This window comes from Trachypithecus francoisi, unplaced genomic scaffold, assembly GCF_009764315.1.
Source record: "Trachypithecus francoisi isolate TF-2019V2 unplaced genomic scaffold, Tfra_2.0 Lachesis_group1, whole genome shotgun sequence".
Lineage (NCBI taxonomy): Eukaryota > Metazoa > Chordata > Mammalia > Primates > Cercopithecidae > Trachypithecus > Trachypithecus francoisi.
This window is the reverse complement of record NW_022681454.1, coordinates 63,286,681-63,303,365: the sequence shown is the minus strand read 5'-3', so window position 1 is coordinate 63,303,365 and position 16,685 is coordinate 63,286,681. Positions and strand designations below refer to the sequence as shown.

At 34.5% G+C, this 16,685-nt stretch overlaps 1 protein-coding gene across 1 annotated transcript; it reads left to right on the top strand.

The window, feature by feature from the left end:
* The first annotated feature begins 5,473 nt into the window (after positions 1 to 5,473).
* On the top strand, positions 5,474 to 16,469 carry PRR27 (proline rich 27). Its single transcript, XM_033215986.1, has 6 exons — positions 5,474 to 5,661; positions 7,264 to 7,287; positions 9,442 to 9,849; positions 9,940 to 10,104; positions 12,720 to 12,764; positions 14,155 to 16,469. Exons 1-5 carry the CDS (start codon positions 5,611 to 5,613, stop codon positions 12,729 to 12,731), a joined length of 660 nt encoding a protein of 219 aa, XP_033071877.1. The 5' UTR covers positions 5,474 to 5,610; the 3' UTR covers positions 12,732 to 12,764; positions 14,155 to 16,469.
* Positions 16,470 to 16,685: the final 216 nt, after the last annotated feature.

The window sequence follows — 16,685 nt, the reverse complement described above, 5'->3', positions numbered from 1 at the left end:
TAGCAAAAGTAATAATGATGATTTTAATGCCTACAATTGAATAAGCAGCTACGTGGAGTGTAATTTACGTATTTGTCTCAATTAACATTACTATTAAATTTCCTATTATATTATCAATGTAACTATTATTAGTATATTATTAAATAGAATATTATTTTATTATCACATTATTATTTTTAATAAATGTGAGCATTGTTTTCACTTTGAATATCCAGTACTCAAAACATTATCTGATATTCAGATGAATTCTCAAGTTATTCCATATATTTCAGGCCTAATAGTTTATTTTCATAAATTAAACTAGAAATAGTTTAGTTTCATAAATTAAACTAGTTCTAATTTCATAAATTAGAACATAGCATTTATTACAGCTCCTTTTTGCCATTAGAACACAAACATTCACACTTTGCCAAAGACTCTTCAGATTCAAGTTTATCACATTGGTATAGAAAGATGACTAAAGATTTTCCCTGTAATTGAAGGAGATTAGGAAAATATTAAAAACCACAAACACGTTATAAAAATCTGCCAATGAGTTGCATACTTATGGCAACATATTTAGTAACATATCTTTGCAGAATGTTTCTCTTGTAAATTAAATCCCTTGACATTTTCAAGAGCATAGCAGTCCGTCACGGGTGAAAAGGCACCCTATTTCCCTGACTACAAATAGCAGGACGTGTTCTGGTCCATCAGTCTTCTAAAATCACTTACCGTTTGTGGATTGAGAGATGGTGTCTAACAAAAGAAGTTACTCATATGCTTATCATCCGTTCTTTTTTCAACTGTCAGACATAATCTACTGATTTCCTATCTTGTTAATCACAAAATAATGAGTTTAACAATACCTATTTTTTAGTATTTCATTCTCAAATAAGGGGTCAATTAAGTTTAAACACAGATTTTCAACTTCTTCATTTACAAAACCATAATGCCTTTGAAGCTTTACATTACAAATGCTTTTTATTAATGATGTCACTATATGATTACTTGTAATGGCAAAAACTGCAATTACTTTTGCACCAACCTAATACTTTTTATCTGCTGGGTTGCCTTTCTCATATATTTTCTTGCCTGTAACAGTACTCACTAACATTGTTTAAATGACTAAAAGAAGAAAACAAGAAAAAAAATAAGGAAGGGAGGGAGGGAAAAAAAGAAAAAAACAAAGAAAGGAATGAATATAAGGGGAAAATAGAAAAAAAGGCAAAACTATGGGAATGAAAACCTACTAAGTGGTTTCTAGAGTTGATGGAAAGGAAAGATGTTAGTTTTTTGTTTGTTTGTTTGTTTTTTACTACAGAGGGTCAACACATGGAAAATGTTAGCATGATGGAACCCTTACATATGATAAAGTAGTGGTGAATATATGACTACATACATTTGCCAAAACACGCAGAAGGCTTAAGCTTTAAGAGTGAATATTGCTAATTGCAAATTAAAAATAGAAGTAAACCAAGATGTTGCAGAAACCTAAGATGGAATACAGCCTGTGACAAATGAATCCAACAGTATATATAAATATATGGCATAGCCTCACCAATGAGGATAGGAGTAAAGGAGTAAGCTAGGAAACTTCAGGAAACATCATCTTGACTGGATGTTGTAACAGCAAAAATAATAATATTTTCTACTTTCCTTGAGACATCCTCTTTGACTTATAGGTCATCTAAAAGTATGATGCTTAATTTCCTCATATTTGATAATTTTTAAGATATATTTCTGTTATTGATGTCTAGCTTAATTACATTGGACTGACAAAACACTTATTATTTCTATGTTTAAAAATGTGTTCGGGTGTGTTTTATGGCCCTAAATATGGTCTATCTTGGCATGTGTTCCGTGTGACTTTGAGAAGAAGGTGTATTCTATTGTAGTTCAGTAGAGTGATCTATGAAAGTCAGTTTGATCAAATTGATAGTGTTGTTCAAATCATTTTTTTTTCTTACTGCTTTACTCCCTCCATTTTTGTCTGAGAAGATATTTCTCCTTCACTTTTGAGGAATATATTTCCTGGACCTAGAATTATGTGTTGACAGTATTATTTCATTACGTTTAAGATTTTATTATTTTCCTCTTTGTTGCATGATTTCTGACAAAAGCTTTACTATAATTCTTGTCCTTATTTTTCTGTAGATAATCAGTCTTTTTTTTTTTCTGTTGCTGTCTTCAAGATTTTTTCTTTGTCTTTAGTTCCCAGCAGTTTCAATACAATATGCTGTGTGGGCGTGTGTGTATGTGTGTGTGTATAATTTATTCCTAGTGTTCTCAGAGTATCTTCTATCTATGCTTTTGGTTTCTGTCTATATTTTTGGAAAGTTTTTGACCACTGTTTCTTTAAACATTTTCTGCTTTGCTCTTTTTTCTCCTAGGATTACAAATGTTAGATCTACGACATTGCCTCAGGGTCTCGAATCCTTTCCTAGGTTGTGTCAAGTCTATCGATTAGCCAGTCACATGAATTCTTTTTCTCTGTTAGTAAATTTTTTATAGCATTTCTAGTTATTCTTTGTTACAGTTTCCTTCTCTGTGCTGAATTTATCTATGTGATCTTGAATCTTGTCTATCTTTATCATCAGAATATTTAGTATAATAATCAAAGTTATTTTAAATCCCCTGCTCAAGAGTTTCAACATCTGTGTTAACAACTGACTCTTGTTCTGATTATTGCTTTTTTTAAAATCTTCAGACCTTGTTTATACTTTTCTGTGTGTCTTGTAATTTTTTATTGAATGCCTGATTTATGGTATAGTCATTAGATAAACATGAGCCCACTTTCTTTCTACGAGGGCCTTAGTATAGCGGGTTGTGTTAATCTAGTCCACAAGAGAGGAATTAAACACTTAGACAAAAGGATTTTGTCACTCCTGACAAACAACACTGAACCTAGTATATGACCTAAGAATCAAGCTAAATTACTTCACATTACTCTGATGTAAGACGTGTGCACTGACAGTCATTAGTATGCCTCATTTATTCTTTGATATAACATGATACTAGTGCTGTTAGGTTATCAGTAATAAATTCACAGGATAGAAGGGCTCTTTTAGCTTCTAATATTTATTTACATTAGTTAATTCATGTTTATAATGCTATTACAGGAAGAGAAACCACAGCAATTTTTTAATTGTTTTAAAAAATTTATGCTATTATTCTATTACATTCTTAACATAAAATGAAGTAAAGCATAAACTTTCTTCATCATAATATCTAATTGATGCCAAAATAAAGTCAAGTAATGAATATTTGCAAAGTGAATTTAGGAATTAAGCTTAATATAGTTCCTAAATTTGTCTTTTACTGTCATTTTATGGGAAAAACTTCCCAATTTTTATGGTTCTCTGAAATGAAGGAAGTAATTCACAGTCAAATTCGTAGGTTTTTAAATTATTTTTGTCAGAGTCAATGCTAATTTGTTTCAAAATGAAAGAGTAAACATAGAATTAGGAACTTATAAATATCCCTAGAAAGAAAGGGAGTGAGGCACATTGTCCAGGTCAAAACCAGGAGCTACACCCACTAGTTTGGACCCTGGAAACAAGGTATCCTTTTTTTTTTTTATGTTAAGATGTTCCCATTTTAAAAGTTTCTCTACCCAATTTCAGTCTGATGGACTTTAATAGTATACTTGTAAATACATGGCATATTTATATTCTTTCATAGTTTGCAGAGATGGATGACAAAATCTAGTCTGTATAAATCTAGTTCACCTCACACCTGAGTTCTCACTTTAACACTGTATGAGGCGAGACTTAGAAAGAAATTTGTTTTCCCTACATTCAGACTGGACTCAAGAGTTCACATAAACCCTAGAAAAAAACAGATCAGTTCCATTCATAAAGCCTCATGTGCTTCTGAAGAACTGAAAAATAGGGTCAAGTAAGTCTCTCTTACTTAACATGCTATTTCAAGAAAAAATAAACAAGGAAAAGGATAACGAAACACTTTTTATTAAATTGTGTGTCAGTGAAAACCTGATGTACAATACCAAAGATCACTATAGCAAAGGCCACTCAGTATGTGGTCAAAACTATGTTGAACAGGTAAGCAGCTTAGCCAAGATTAAAACTATGTTTTGAGAAATATGATGATTTTTTTCCAGCCTAGATTTTGATAAGGATTAGGTAGGAAAGCATCCACAATCTTATCAAAGAAAACTTGGAAGTTCATTATATTATTAGAAAATGCATAGCATATAAGCAATACATTCTCACTTCACAAAATTAGATTACAGAAAATAAAAGAAAAATATAAAAATAATTATAAAAAAGTCATCTTCTAATTCATAATAATCATTAAATATTTTACCAATACTTATGTTCTTATCTACTCCATAATTTTTTATTTTAAATTAGTTTTCTGTCATATATAAAGTTGGTGCTCTTCCTACAGTGCTACAAGTCTCTAGAGTAGGAATATTATTCTTTAATCTATTTGCTGTTTTAGTTGTTTATTTTTATTTATTTATTTGTTTTATAATGTTAACTTCTATTTTGGATTCAGGGGCTACATGTGCAGGTTTGTTACACGGGTATATTGCATGATGCTGAGGTTTGGGGTAAGGATGGATCCCTTCACCCAGGTATTGAGCATAGTACCCAATAAGTAGTTTTTCAGCCCACTTCCTCTCCTCCCTCCCACCACTAGTATTCCCCAGTCTCTCATGTTGCCATCTTTACATCCACATGTACTTGATGTTTAGCTCCCAATTATAAGGGAGAACATGAATATTTGGTTTTCTCTTCCTCCATTATTAATTTACTTATGACAATGGCCTCCAACTGTATTCATGTTACTGAAAAGGACATGATTTTTTTCACTTTATGGCTTATCTTTGCAATATTTAACATTTAAATATTCACTTAGAAGTATATCATGAACCTAATATTATTATTCTTAATAAAACTTCTTGTTGGGATTTTATATTTTTCATATTATGAGATTCTAAATAATGCTATAAATGTCCTTGTATATGCAATTTTTTGGTACAAGTGGAGCTATTTTGTTTTTGAAGAAGTATGAAGCCATAAACTTTAATAATCAATCCATTGGAGAATGGTTTTAAGTTCTTTGAACAAAATTGAACCTAATCAAGACACATACCTGAGAATATGGCTTCTCCACTATTCTTCAGAAATAGAGAAAAAAAGTTATGATCAAGTTTAAGATTACAAATTTTTCTAAGTAGGTGATATCAATCTCACACTGAATTCACAAAAACAAAATATTAAGAAGCACCCATAGAATGGTGACATTTAAGCAATTTTATTTCCTGGTGAGACCTCCAAGATAAATTAATTGCAAAATGTGTCCCTGGGGAGCTAAATGAGTTGACATTTACTTTCAGACATTTTAGTTAGAAGTCAATTAACTGTTGAATGGTATCTGCTAATATATATATATTTTGGCTTTAGTGATATTCATGTTGAATCATACAGACAATAGTTAAATAGCAGGGCCAACTATTCTGTTAAGGGTCTACCTAGACAGACTAACAAAGCGATGTATTCTTTTGTTTCTCTCTAAAAGAAGAAAAATATAATTTAAAAAATAGTGCATATTTTCTAAAACAATAAATTTATAGTATTAATATTCGTAAGGTCAATCAAAATGAAGCTTCTCCTTTGGGCCTGCATTGTATGTGTTGCTTTTGCAAGGAAGGTAAGTAAAAGGACTTCCAAAATTGTAGCAATTGTATAACCATTCAATAATTGTTGATAGGGATTTGTGCTTATGATAAAGTTACTATAGTGTTTATAAAAAAGCAGCAAAGAGACATAGATGGACATGAGATTTGTAGTGTCAGACTTTTCAAAGGAAAATTTAGAAATTAAAATAATAAAGTTGTAATATCTGAAAATTGATAAACAGCAAAGAAAGGAGGTGAGTTCAGAAATGTAGGAGGCTGGAGGCAGAAAAGTTATAGAAAAGCAGGATCCCATGTAGATTATCTTAACAGAGTTTATCTCTTCAAATTATAGAATGCTGGATTGGGCTTCCTATGGCTGTGAAGTGCCATTGCTGGAGGTATATATGTACAGACATTAGGGATACTTGATGGAATAGAAGTAAATGCACATCATACCTTTAGTGGAATGTAAAGTAATATAGTGCAATGTAATGGCCTTCAGTGTAATGTAAGTAGATGAAATTCTGGTGTAAGACAAATCTGATTCAAATTCTTAATCCTAGCCAGTGACTATGCTAAATATTATCTCTTTTTAAATGGAGAAAATAATAACACCTATACCATAAAATTGTTTTAAAGATTTTATAAGATAATTATATAAAGTGCTTAGCAGAGTACCTCAGGTATGGTAGAAACTCAACTGCTACATGATACTATTTACTATTGATGTTATTACCATGCTGTCCAAATGTTAAACTATTGTTTTTGTTCCCTAAAATTAGATAAATTAAGCTCCGATTATTAAAATAACAAATTATGATTTTCCTGTACTACTTTTTATTTTTATTCTGTAGTTCATAATCTGTGGTCAATTCACAAACCATATTGAAGCTTCATTGGAAAACAAATGGATATGTGGTCCTTCTGGTACTGTGATGAGGTGGCAAAGACCACTCTTTTTTTTTTTTTTTTTTTTTTTTTTTTTGAGATGGAGTTCCGCTCTGTCGCCCAGGCTGGAGTGCAGTGGTGTGACCTCGGCTCACTGCAAACTCAGCCTTCGAGTTCACGCTATTCTCCTGCCTCAGCCTTCCAAGTAGCCCGGCTAATTTTTTGTATTTTTGGTAGAGACGAGGTTTCACCTTGTTAGTCAGGATGGTCTCGATCTCCTAACATTGTGATCTGCCCGCCTTGGCCTCCCAAAGTGCTGGGTTTACAGGCGTGAGCCACCGCGCCCAGCACAAAGACTACTCTTTACCACACGGATGCACACACACACACACACACACACACACACACTACAGACAAAACCTGGGAGGTAAAAAGTGAATAGTAAAATCAGAGATATGAATGAGAGCTGAATGATCTTTCAGATAATAAAGATTTCTATACATGTTGAGTATTACAAACCAAAATCCATCCAGCCAAAGTAAAACTCCCTGAGGAAATTGTTTCAGTCAAAACCATATAATGATAATGATGACGATGATTAAAAACATTCATACCAGTGACTCAAATTTTAAGAAAGTTAACTATAAGTATTGTTAAACTTTGCAAATTTTTCAGCAATATGGAAATGTGGGTACAGATGTTTTCAAATACGTAACCACATTAAAATATATTTTCCTTTCTTTTAGAGACGGTTCCCCTTCAATGATGAGGTAAAACTTTTTTTTTCTTTACATGCAAGTATATTTGTTTTTATCTTAAAATAAATTTTACATTTTAAAACTCTGATTCCTTTACAATGAAATTTAATGACTGCTATTGCTCTTAAAATAATAGTGCTATTAAACTCTTCTGATTTGATAGAAAATTTTATGGAATATGTTTGTGTTCAACATATTCAGCAAAAGGTCTTTAGTCTTTTTAATGAGCGGAAGCATTAAGTGCACTCCCTTTGCAGCGTAAGAGATTTTTTGCTGTGACGAGGTTTTCCCCCTCATGCCTCTAAAATACATTATCAATATATCCTAAGTTTACTTGAACAAACTTAGTGATGAATCTGGAGATGCTCTGTCTGCATGAAGGGTTAGAGCAAAAGAAAGCATGAAGTAGTGGGCCAGCCATATATTCAGGTGTGTATCTTCAAGCTAGGAACCACTAGCAGGACGAGTGTATCCCAATGAGTTAGATGATTTCTCTGCAGGAAATACCCATAAATTATCCCTATGAGACCAAAGCACATACTGATTAACTGATGTTAGATTTTTTTTCAGTTCTTTGTTACTTGCGCCTCAATTTCTGGTAATGGAAGAGTACTAAGAAAATTACACTTATACCCATCCACAAGTATGCCATAAATCAACATGACACTCTAGCAAAGAAAGCCCAAGAGACATAATCTATGATGTGCACACTTTTGACCAACAATGATCAGACATATAACAAAGGAGTGGAAATCTTTTGAAAATAGTGTTTTAAAATAGAAACTGTATTAGATCTTATTTTGAATTTCTTATGAGTTAATATTTAAGTCCTCAGATTCTAGGGTTCTATTATCCACAATACAAATAATTGATATTTGTCTCTATGAACACCTGGGGACATACATACATTAATTATGTATGTATATCATACCTCAAGGGTCTCTGGCAATATGACTCATGAGAAAAATTTAACTCAGTAATTCAGGAAACCTACCTAAAATTGGAAAAAAATTAAATGTTAATTAAGACACTTGACTGGCTGGGGAATGTAGCATCCCAGACATAAGAAAGAAACCTTGACTGTTTTTCCAGTATGTAGTATCCAAATACCTAGCACAGAGACGGCACAGAGAAGGTACTTATTTTATACTTCAAAAAATAAATCATAGAACTTCCATCAAGAAAAACCTTAGAATATCTCAAAGACCCTGAGGAACAACCTACATTTAATAGGAAACTTCTCAGTATTGTATATTACTATATATAATTATATTATATACAATAACATTAACAACATCCACCTCCGGTCTGCTCACCGTCTTATTTATTTATTTATTTATTCATTTATTTTTATTTGTTTTGTTTTGTTTTGTTTTTAAAGACAGAGTCTCGCTCTGTTGCCACTGGAGTGCAGTGGCCTGATCTCAGTTCACTGCAACCTCTGGCTCCCAGGTTCAAACAATTCTCCTGTTTCTGCCTCCCGAGTAGCTGGGACTACAGGTGCCCGCCACCACACCCAGTCACTTTTTTTGTATTTTTAGTAGAGACGGAGTTTCACCATGTTGGCCAGGATGGTCTCGATCTCTTGACCTCGTGATCCTTCTGCCTCGGCCTCCCAATCTGCTCACCCTCTTAATGAAAATTTAAGATGTACAGTGTTAAAGGAAAGGAAGCATTGACAAGGAGAGGTAGGAAGTTGAGAAAGATAAGTCTGGAATATGGGACACCTGGAAGAGGAATAATGAATCAGAGGCTTCAGTGGACACTTTAGAGGCACAGAGAGTGCTGAGGGCAGTGGGAAAGACAACGGAGGGTGCAGAGAAGAAGGCCTGGAGCTACTAATCTCACAATCCTCTATCAATCCTAAAAGTGTGAGTGCTTTCCTTCTATCTTTGTCCTGACCTAGGTTAGCATATTCTGTGGACAATAACGCTCTTATTTGCTTAAACACAAAATATTTCCTCTTCAGTTGGAGTTAATTCAATTTTCTTAAGAGATTATTACTTCTTACTTCAAAAATATGGAAGTACACTAGCTTTAAGAAAGAGAAGAGATTGGAATTCTTTCAAAATATCATTACTTATCATATATCATCACAGTTGTACCATAAGTAATATATAGACAGGACAAATACAATCAACTTCGACTTCTTTGTTTCTCCTTTAGGATTACAATGACTATCATCACCCACTTCATCCATCTCTGAATATTCCTTACGGGATACGGAATTTGCCACCTCCTCTTTACTATCCCCCAGTGAATACAGTCCCCAATTACCCTGGAAATACTTACACTGACACCCGGTTACCTCCATATCCCTGGATTCTAACTGCTCCTGGATTCCGCTATGTCTATCACATCCCTGGTTTTCCCTTAGCTACTCGGTTGAATGTTCCTCTGCTCCCTCCTAGGGATTTTCCCTTTGTCCCTCCTTCAAGGATTTTTTCAGCAGCTGCAGCACCCGCTGCCCCACCTATTGCAGCTGAGCCTGCTGCAGCTGCACCTCCTACAGCCACACCTGTAGCAGCTGAGCCTGCTGCAGAAGCCCCTGTTGCAGCTGAGCCTGCTGCAGAGGCACTTATTGCAGCTGAGCCTGCTGCAGAGGCACCTGTTGCAGCTGAGACTGCTGCAGAGGCACCTATTGCAGCTGAGACTGCTGCAGAGGCACCTGTTGGAGCTGAGCCCGCTGCAGAGGCACCTGTTGCAGCGGAGCCTGCTGCGGAGGCACCTATTGGAGCTGAGCCCGCTGCAGATTCACCTTCACCAGCTGAACCTGCTACAGCCAAGCCTGCTGCCCCAGAACCTCACCCTTCTCCCTCTCTTCACCAGGTAGGTTGCTTATATCTTACCACTATAATGTATGAGAAATGAGATTTGTAGAAGGGAAAAAAAAAACTACTCCCCAAGCAAACCTATATCAACTTAGATATTTTGAACAGCTTTATTGAGATACAATTGACATACCACAAACTACACATATTTAAAGTGCATACTTAGATATGTTTTGACATAAGTATACACTCATGAAAAGAATTACCAGGATGGGGAATGTATCTACCACAGTCAACAGTTTCCTCCTGTTCCTCTGTAATCCCACATTCCCCATCCTTCCATTCCTGGGCTATTTTTTGTCACTAAATTGGTTTGCATTTTCTAGAATTTTATGTAAGTGGAATAATATTGTATGTACTCTTGTGTCAGACATCATTCACTTTTAGAGATTTATCCATGAAGTTGTGTTTACTAACAGTTTGGTTCTTTGCAGATTATTATTTTATTATACAGATACACCGTAATTTATGTACCCATTCATCTGTTAAACAGATTTTAGCTTCCAAACTGGATACATTTATTTACTTATAGCATTCTATAATGGCTTAAACATCTAGTACAATGTCAAATAAAAGTGATTAGATGGACATCCCTGCTCTGTTCCTAATATTAGGGGAAAGCATTAAGTTTTTTAACATATCTTTACACATACACATGCACATGTATATGTGCCTACATACCCTCCTCCTCCTGGGGCCCTGTATACATTGTACACACATATTATTATATCTATAACATACACCATGTGTATATAATGTGTATATGTAGTATACACATATATGTGTGTATGGACATACATATTCATGAGTTTTATTCTGGAATGCTATTAGGTTAGTATGCTTTTACACTTTATCAAACAGGAACAGATAAATGTTTTTAGCCAAGGCTAATTTTTCCTTTATTGAGATCAAACCATTCCGAGTGCTCAAACTTATGTCCTGTGAATTTTGTGGTTTTTCACTCTGGCTGGTGGGATGAGGAACTTTCTCCTGCTCTATGTGAGTACCAATTGTTGTTCTATTCTGTCCTTTCAGGTAGTTCTCTACCTGACCTCAGGTAGTATCTTCACATAATTAATCAATATTCAATTGAAATGTGAGGGTATCCTGTTTTAAAAAATATCAGCTTTTATTTTAGATACAGGGGTTACATGGGGTACATATGCAGATTTGTTACATGGGGATATGGTGTGATGCAGAGGTTTAGAGAATGAATCCCTTCTCTATGATAGTGAGCACACTACCCAAGAGGTAGTTTCATAACCCAGCCCTAACCACCACCTTCTAGTAGACCACAGTGTTCATTGTTCCTATATTTATGTACATGTGTGTTCAATGCTTAGCTCCCATTTATAAGTGAGAACACACAATGTCTAGATCTTTATATCTACATCTTTGTGCCCTGTTTTCCCATCAGGTACTCTGCCTGTAAATGTCAGCTATCTTGACCTTCCTGGAGTCCCAGCTCCATCTACTTAACTCAGAGAATCTCCTGGGAGACTCTCTCTCTCTGTCTCTCTCTCTCTCTCTCTCTCTCTCTGTCTCTCTCTGTCTGTCTCTCTGTCTCTGTGTGTGTGTGTGTGTGTGTTTTCTCTTGCACCAAGCTGTGGAAACTCACTCGAGGCAGTATGATAGGACAATCATAGAGAACAACTACCTTGCTTCCTGTCTCTTAGTGATCACTGTTTTACACAACCTGATAGTTAGATCTTGAAAAATTGTTCCTTTTCATTTTTCTTCTCATGTTTGCACATTATTTTTGTTTTGAGCAAGAGAGTAAATGCAGTTTCTATTACTCATCTTGAACTTTAGCTTTAGTGAAGTTTACTAAACTTTTAGAAAAACAATTGTTTTCATATAAAAAAATTTAAGAAGCACCTAGTCCCTAAATTTTAGCAGATATGACCCAAGGAATTAGACTATTTTACCAAAGGGAAACCATGATTCTGAAATATATAGAAGATACTCTGAACCCTGGCAAGAGGCTAAAAACAAATGGAAGCTTAAATCCACCAATGAATTATTTGTGCAGCACATTGCCACCACTTGGAAAGCTCTAGTAGTTGTTTCCTAGGAGATAAGAACTGTTTTTCTTTTAAGATATTCACCAGTGGGTTACATTCAATGGTGTTTGCAGCTTCTCTAGAGAGGTATGATGAGCGAGGCTTGTTCTCCAATGCTTCACACATTAAACACGTTCATTCAGCAGATTTGACACAAGCACTTTCCATCTGCCGGGGTATTATGGATACTGTATATATATACGTGTAGCTCAGGGTTCACATGAGAGTAGAAGGAAATGATAGAAAGTGAAGATAAAAAGAAATAGAACCTGATAAGAAGGGACCTTGAAAACACTACTCAATACTTTGGATTTTATCCTGTAGCCAAAGCAATTTATTAGAGACCTTCACTGAGAGGAGTGATTCAACCAGTACTCTGTTTCAGAAAGCTAAATCTAGTAGCAGTATAGAATATTTTAAACATGTTAAGAAGAGATCAGCAGAACACAACTTCTTAGAGAAGAAACATTATTTCGAAAAGATAGGCCCAATACTATGAAATAAAGTACATTTGATTGTTTATGAAAAGATCTTTTTATTTGTTTTCTAGGCAAATCAGTGAAATTCTCTAGAAGAGTACCATGGGTTCATTTCTGTAAGTCATATGTGATAATATAATTTAGAAATTACAGATAAAGAGGTTACATCTCATAATCAGAAGCTACCTGGGAATGTATTATGTTTTTTACTACATAAAAATGAGAAAGTGGAGCTTAGAGACGCACTGGTAGTTTGTGCCTCAGAAACTTTCAAACTATTAACTCATGTCTTGTGTAAGGAACTCAGGCTACTTTTGAACAACCTGCGAGTTCCTCCTTAAATTGATCCAAATTGATTATGACTTGAAGATTCTAAATTAACAGTAGTTAATATAGGTAAAAACCTTTAACATGGGAAAGAGGGTAGGACTATACATGGAAAGAGGCTTTGTTTACGTTCTCACAGATTATTCTGTGTGCTATCGCTTCAGCCACCATCCTACCTCATATTAAGAACTACTGTTTTAGAAAACAAACAATTTAGACCTGAAGTCTCCCTGTCCCCACATTGCACCACCCAAAGGCACAAACAAACAGCTCAACTGGACTCACTGTGTCTTAGTCATCTGATCAGGGGATAAGCAAGAAATTTGGCCATCTTAATTTCAGGTTCTCATCCTTCATCCTTTCTCAAAGATGTTCCAATTTTAATGTTTACCAGAAAGATAAATGACAAGGCTTTGACTGTCAGCCAAATGAAAGTTATTTCTGAGGTGACATCATTAGCTAAAGTAGAATCGAAAAGCAAATGTGATGGTAGTTATTGTTGTTGGTGATACCTCTTTACAGCAGCCATTGCCAAAGAAACTAAAAGATATCCATTTTTAGTTAAACCTTGACTATTGCTATATTCTTTGGTTTTCATTTATTTTACTTTTATGTAAAATGAACAATTGGCTAGTGAGTTAGTTCAAGATATTAGATATACATAATAGTTTCATACATTCTGTAGTCATTTGTATTTAGTATTTTGCCATATAAATTACCCAATTCACAAGAGGTAAAGGAAAACAAATACTACCTCTTGGGAAAAGTCTATTAAGGCAGAGAAAGAACTTCACATCATTTGATATCAGGAGATAGTGTTGATCTGAAACCAGTGCCCACACAGAAAACATCATGTGTAATATATACAGGCAGTCAAATAAATTATAACACTGAATTCATATTACATTTTAAATGAATTATTATGAGAATGCATTACTAATTGTTACAGGTACACATAATTGTTGCAAGAATGCATAATATCTACAAGAAGACAAAAGAAAACAAGATGAGTCTCTTAAAAGTATATTTTATTTGTAGCATGAATTTGTAGAAAATCATTCAATACAGTCTTTTTAAAATAACATTAAAATCATAAATCAAGAAAAATAATTGTGCTTTAAGTGGGAGTCATTTCGTCATTTTATTATACTAAACTAATATGTTATTTTCTTCTTTCAGATACTGATGCAGAAATCAGTGAAATCTACAAAAATTTTCTTTCTTTTCCAAAGACTATTTCATTCTGTTGTATTCAGAGTATTCATCTCACTACATTGATTTGTTTGTGATGGTTTTTCCTTGGACTTAATTTGTGTTGAAATAACATTGATAATTCAATAAATAAAATAGATAATTTAGACTAATGGTGAGAAGGTCTGAATGAAAACTACTCTAGGGAGGACTGAAATGGCAATCATTCAGCCTAGTCTGCAGTCCAATTATACAACTACTATAGGATGATGTTAGTATTAGTTTTGAATGTAATAGGTTTTTTTCCTGAACAAGCATATTTTGTAGTCAAGGATCTTTTTGTCACAAAACAGTAAAGCATCTGTGTTTAACCTATGGTAAACAACATGTTAATGAACTATGCTATCCATGACTTAATGGGCAGTTCAAATGCGACATTTACAGTTTTTCATCTCTTTTATGCCAGCACACAATCAATTCATCACCAATTGTCATTTGATCTACTTCACAAAATATACCCCCAAATTCTAATACTTCTAACCTTCTCCACTGCATCTAGCCATCTCTAGCTATTGTTATCCGTAACAGAAATGGAGAAAGAGCCTTTTTTTTTTTTTTTTTTTGCGAAGTCTCACACTGTCGTGGCCCGACTGGAGCGCAGTGGCGCCAACTCTGCTCACTGCAACCTCCACCTCCCGGGTTCAAGTGATTTTCCTGGTTCAGCCTCCTGAATAGCCGAGACTATAGGCGCGTCCCACCACGCCCGGCTAATTTTTTGTATTTCAGTAGAGACAGGGGTTCACTATGTTGGCCAGGATGGTCTTGATCTCCTGACCTCGTGATCTGTCTGCCTCGGCCTCCCAAAGTGCTGGGATTACAGGCGTGAGCCACCGCGCCCTGCCGGAATTGCCTATTAACCGGTCTACCTGCTTCCACCTTTCCTCCACCCTGATCACATGCATTATCCACTGAGCAGTCACAATCAGACGTCCAATCAAACATTATTCAGATAAGATCTCTGAAAAGCCTCTGACACTTTCTCTTTTAACATGGAATATATTCTAAACACCTCTCCAAGGACGCAAGACTTACCTGAGCGAACTAATTCTAACTTTATTCCCTATCATTCTCCATCTTGCCCCATAATCCTGGTACAGCAGCATTTTTTCTTTTTTTTCCTTTTTCAAATATGTTTGTTTTGATCTTATCCAAGAACCTTTCCCCTGATGTATGAATAAGTGCTTTTCTACTTTGGGGTCTCGTGTAGAAATCCTGCTACAGAATGGTCTTCCCTGAACACTCTATCTACATAAATCCCTCTTCTGCAACCCAGTGCTTTTTGTTCTATTACTGACTTCTTTTCCTTGTAGAAGTTACTATGACTGCTTTTTACCTTTTTGATTTATTCGTGTATTGTCTTTGTTGTTACCCTCATCTTATCTTCACAAAAATATATGCTCCATAAAAACAGGCATTTCTGTGTCTTATTCAGTGCTTTATCAGGGTCTATAGCAATGCCTGGGACATATTAGGTGACCAGTGAATATTTTTGGAAGGAAAAAAAAAACAGGAAAGAATGAAGTAACAAACAAAGAGTGAAGGAAGAAAACATTTTTACAAACATTCAACGTATTTTTATTTTGAAATAATTTTGTATTTTTCCCTAAATCCTACATTGGATCAGAATATTACTGTTATGTATAGCCATGAGGACATGGTCTCAAAAACTGAGAAACTTTCTTAGTAGTGAAATTGTTACCTTGAGATGTTTGCTTCCATCTTCTAGAGTCCAGTAGGAGCTAACTTTAATTTGACTTAGCCAATAATCTGAAACTATTATTCTAGTATCTGTCTCTCACAGATATATGCAATATTCACCTCTAAATATTTAATGATAAATTTGTAATCATACATGATATTCAATTTTAATGATTATGTTGTCAAAATTCAGGCTTTTTGTATGAATTGAGGATTTAAAGAATTTGTAAATATGACTGGATAAGAAACAACAGGAAGATGAAGAAGATGAACCAAAATATAAACATCAAGAGGCTACAAAGTCTTAGCAAATTATAATTGCTAATGGGATATTATGTGGTATTTAGTATCACATTTAGAACTTAGTCATTTGTTACGTTTTTCATGGGGCAAGAGAAAGAATTTATTCCAAGAAAATTTTGGGATTTTTAAAATAAACATGACATCATGAGCAACATTTACAGTTTTTGCTTTTACTACAAAGTGCTGTAAAATGTTCTGCTCTGACAGTTGTGAGAGTATGAAATTTAAGTCTATCACTACAATAATATTTTGTTTTTAGTGTTCATTTTATTCCTCCTGACTGCATTGAGATGAGTTAGATTGAGTGAAAGGTAAACACTAACATTTGAATTGATGTAATTTCCACTGTGGAACAAACTGTTGTTAGTAAAGAGACATCAGCTTTGAGACACAGAAAAGTCATCCAAACCGGAAGATTGGGAACTTCCTAAATTACTTTGGCTTCCATTTATTACATT

Bases quoted from the DNA above. Each gene is read 5' to 3' on its own strand.
- PRR27 (XM_033215986.1), top strand. From the start codon at position 5,611: ATGAAGCTTCTCCTTTGGGCCTGCATTGTATGTGTTGCTTTTGCAAGG. The intron at 5,662-7,263 runs GTAAGTAAAAGG...CCTTTCTTTTAG, and splicing joins GTGTTGCTTTTGCAAGGAAG to AGACGGTTCCCCTTCAATGA. The intron at 7,288-9,441 runs GTAAAACTTTTT...TTTCTCCTTTAG, and splicing joins GGTTCCCCTTCAATGATGAG to GATTACAATGACTATCATCA.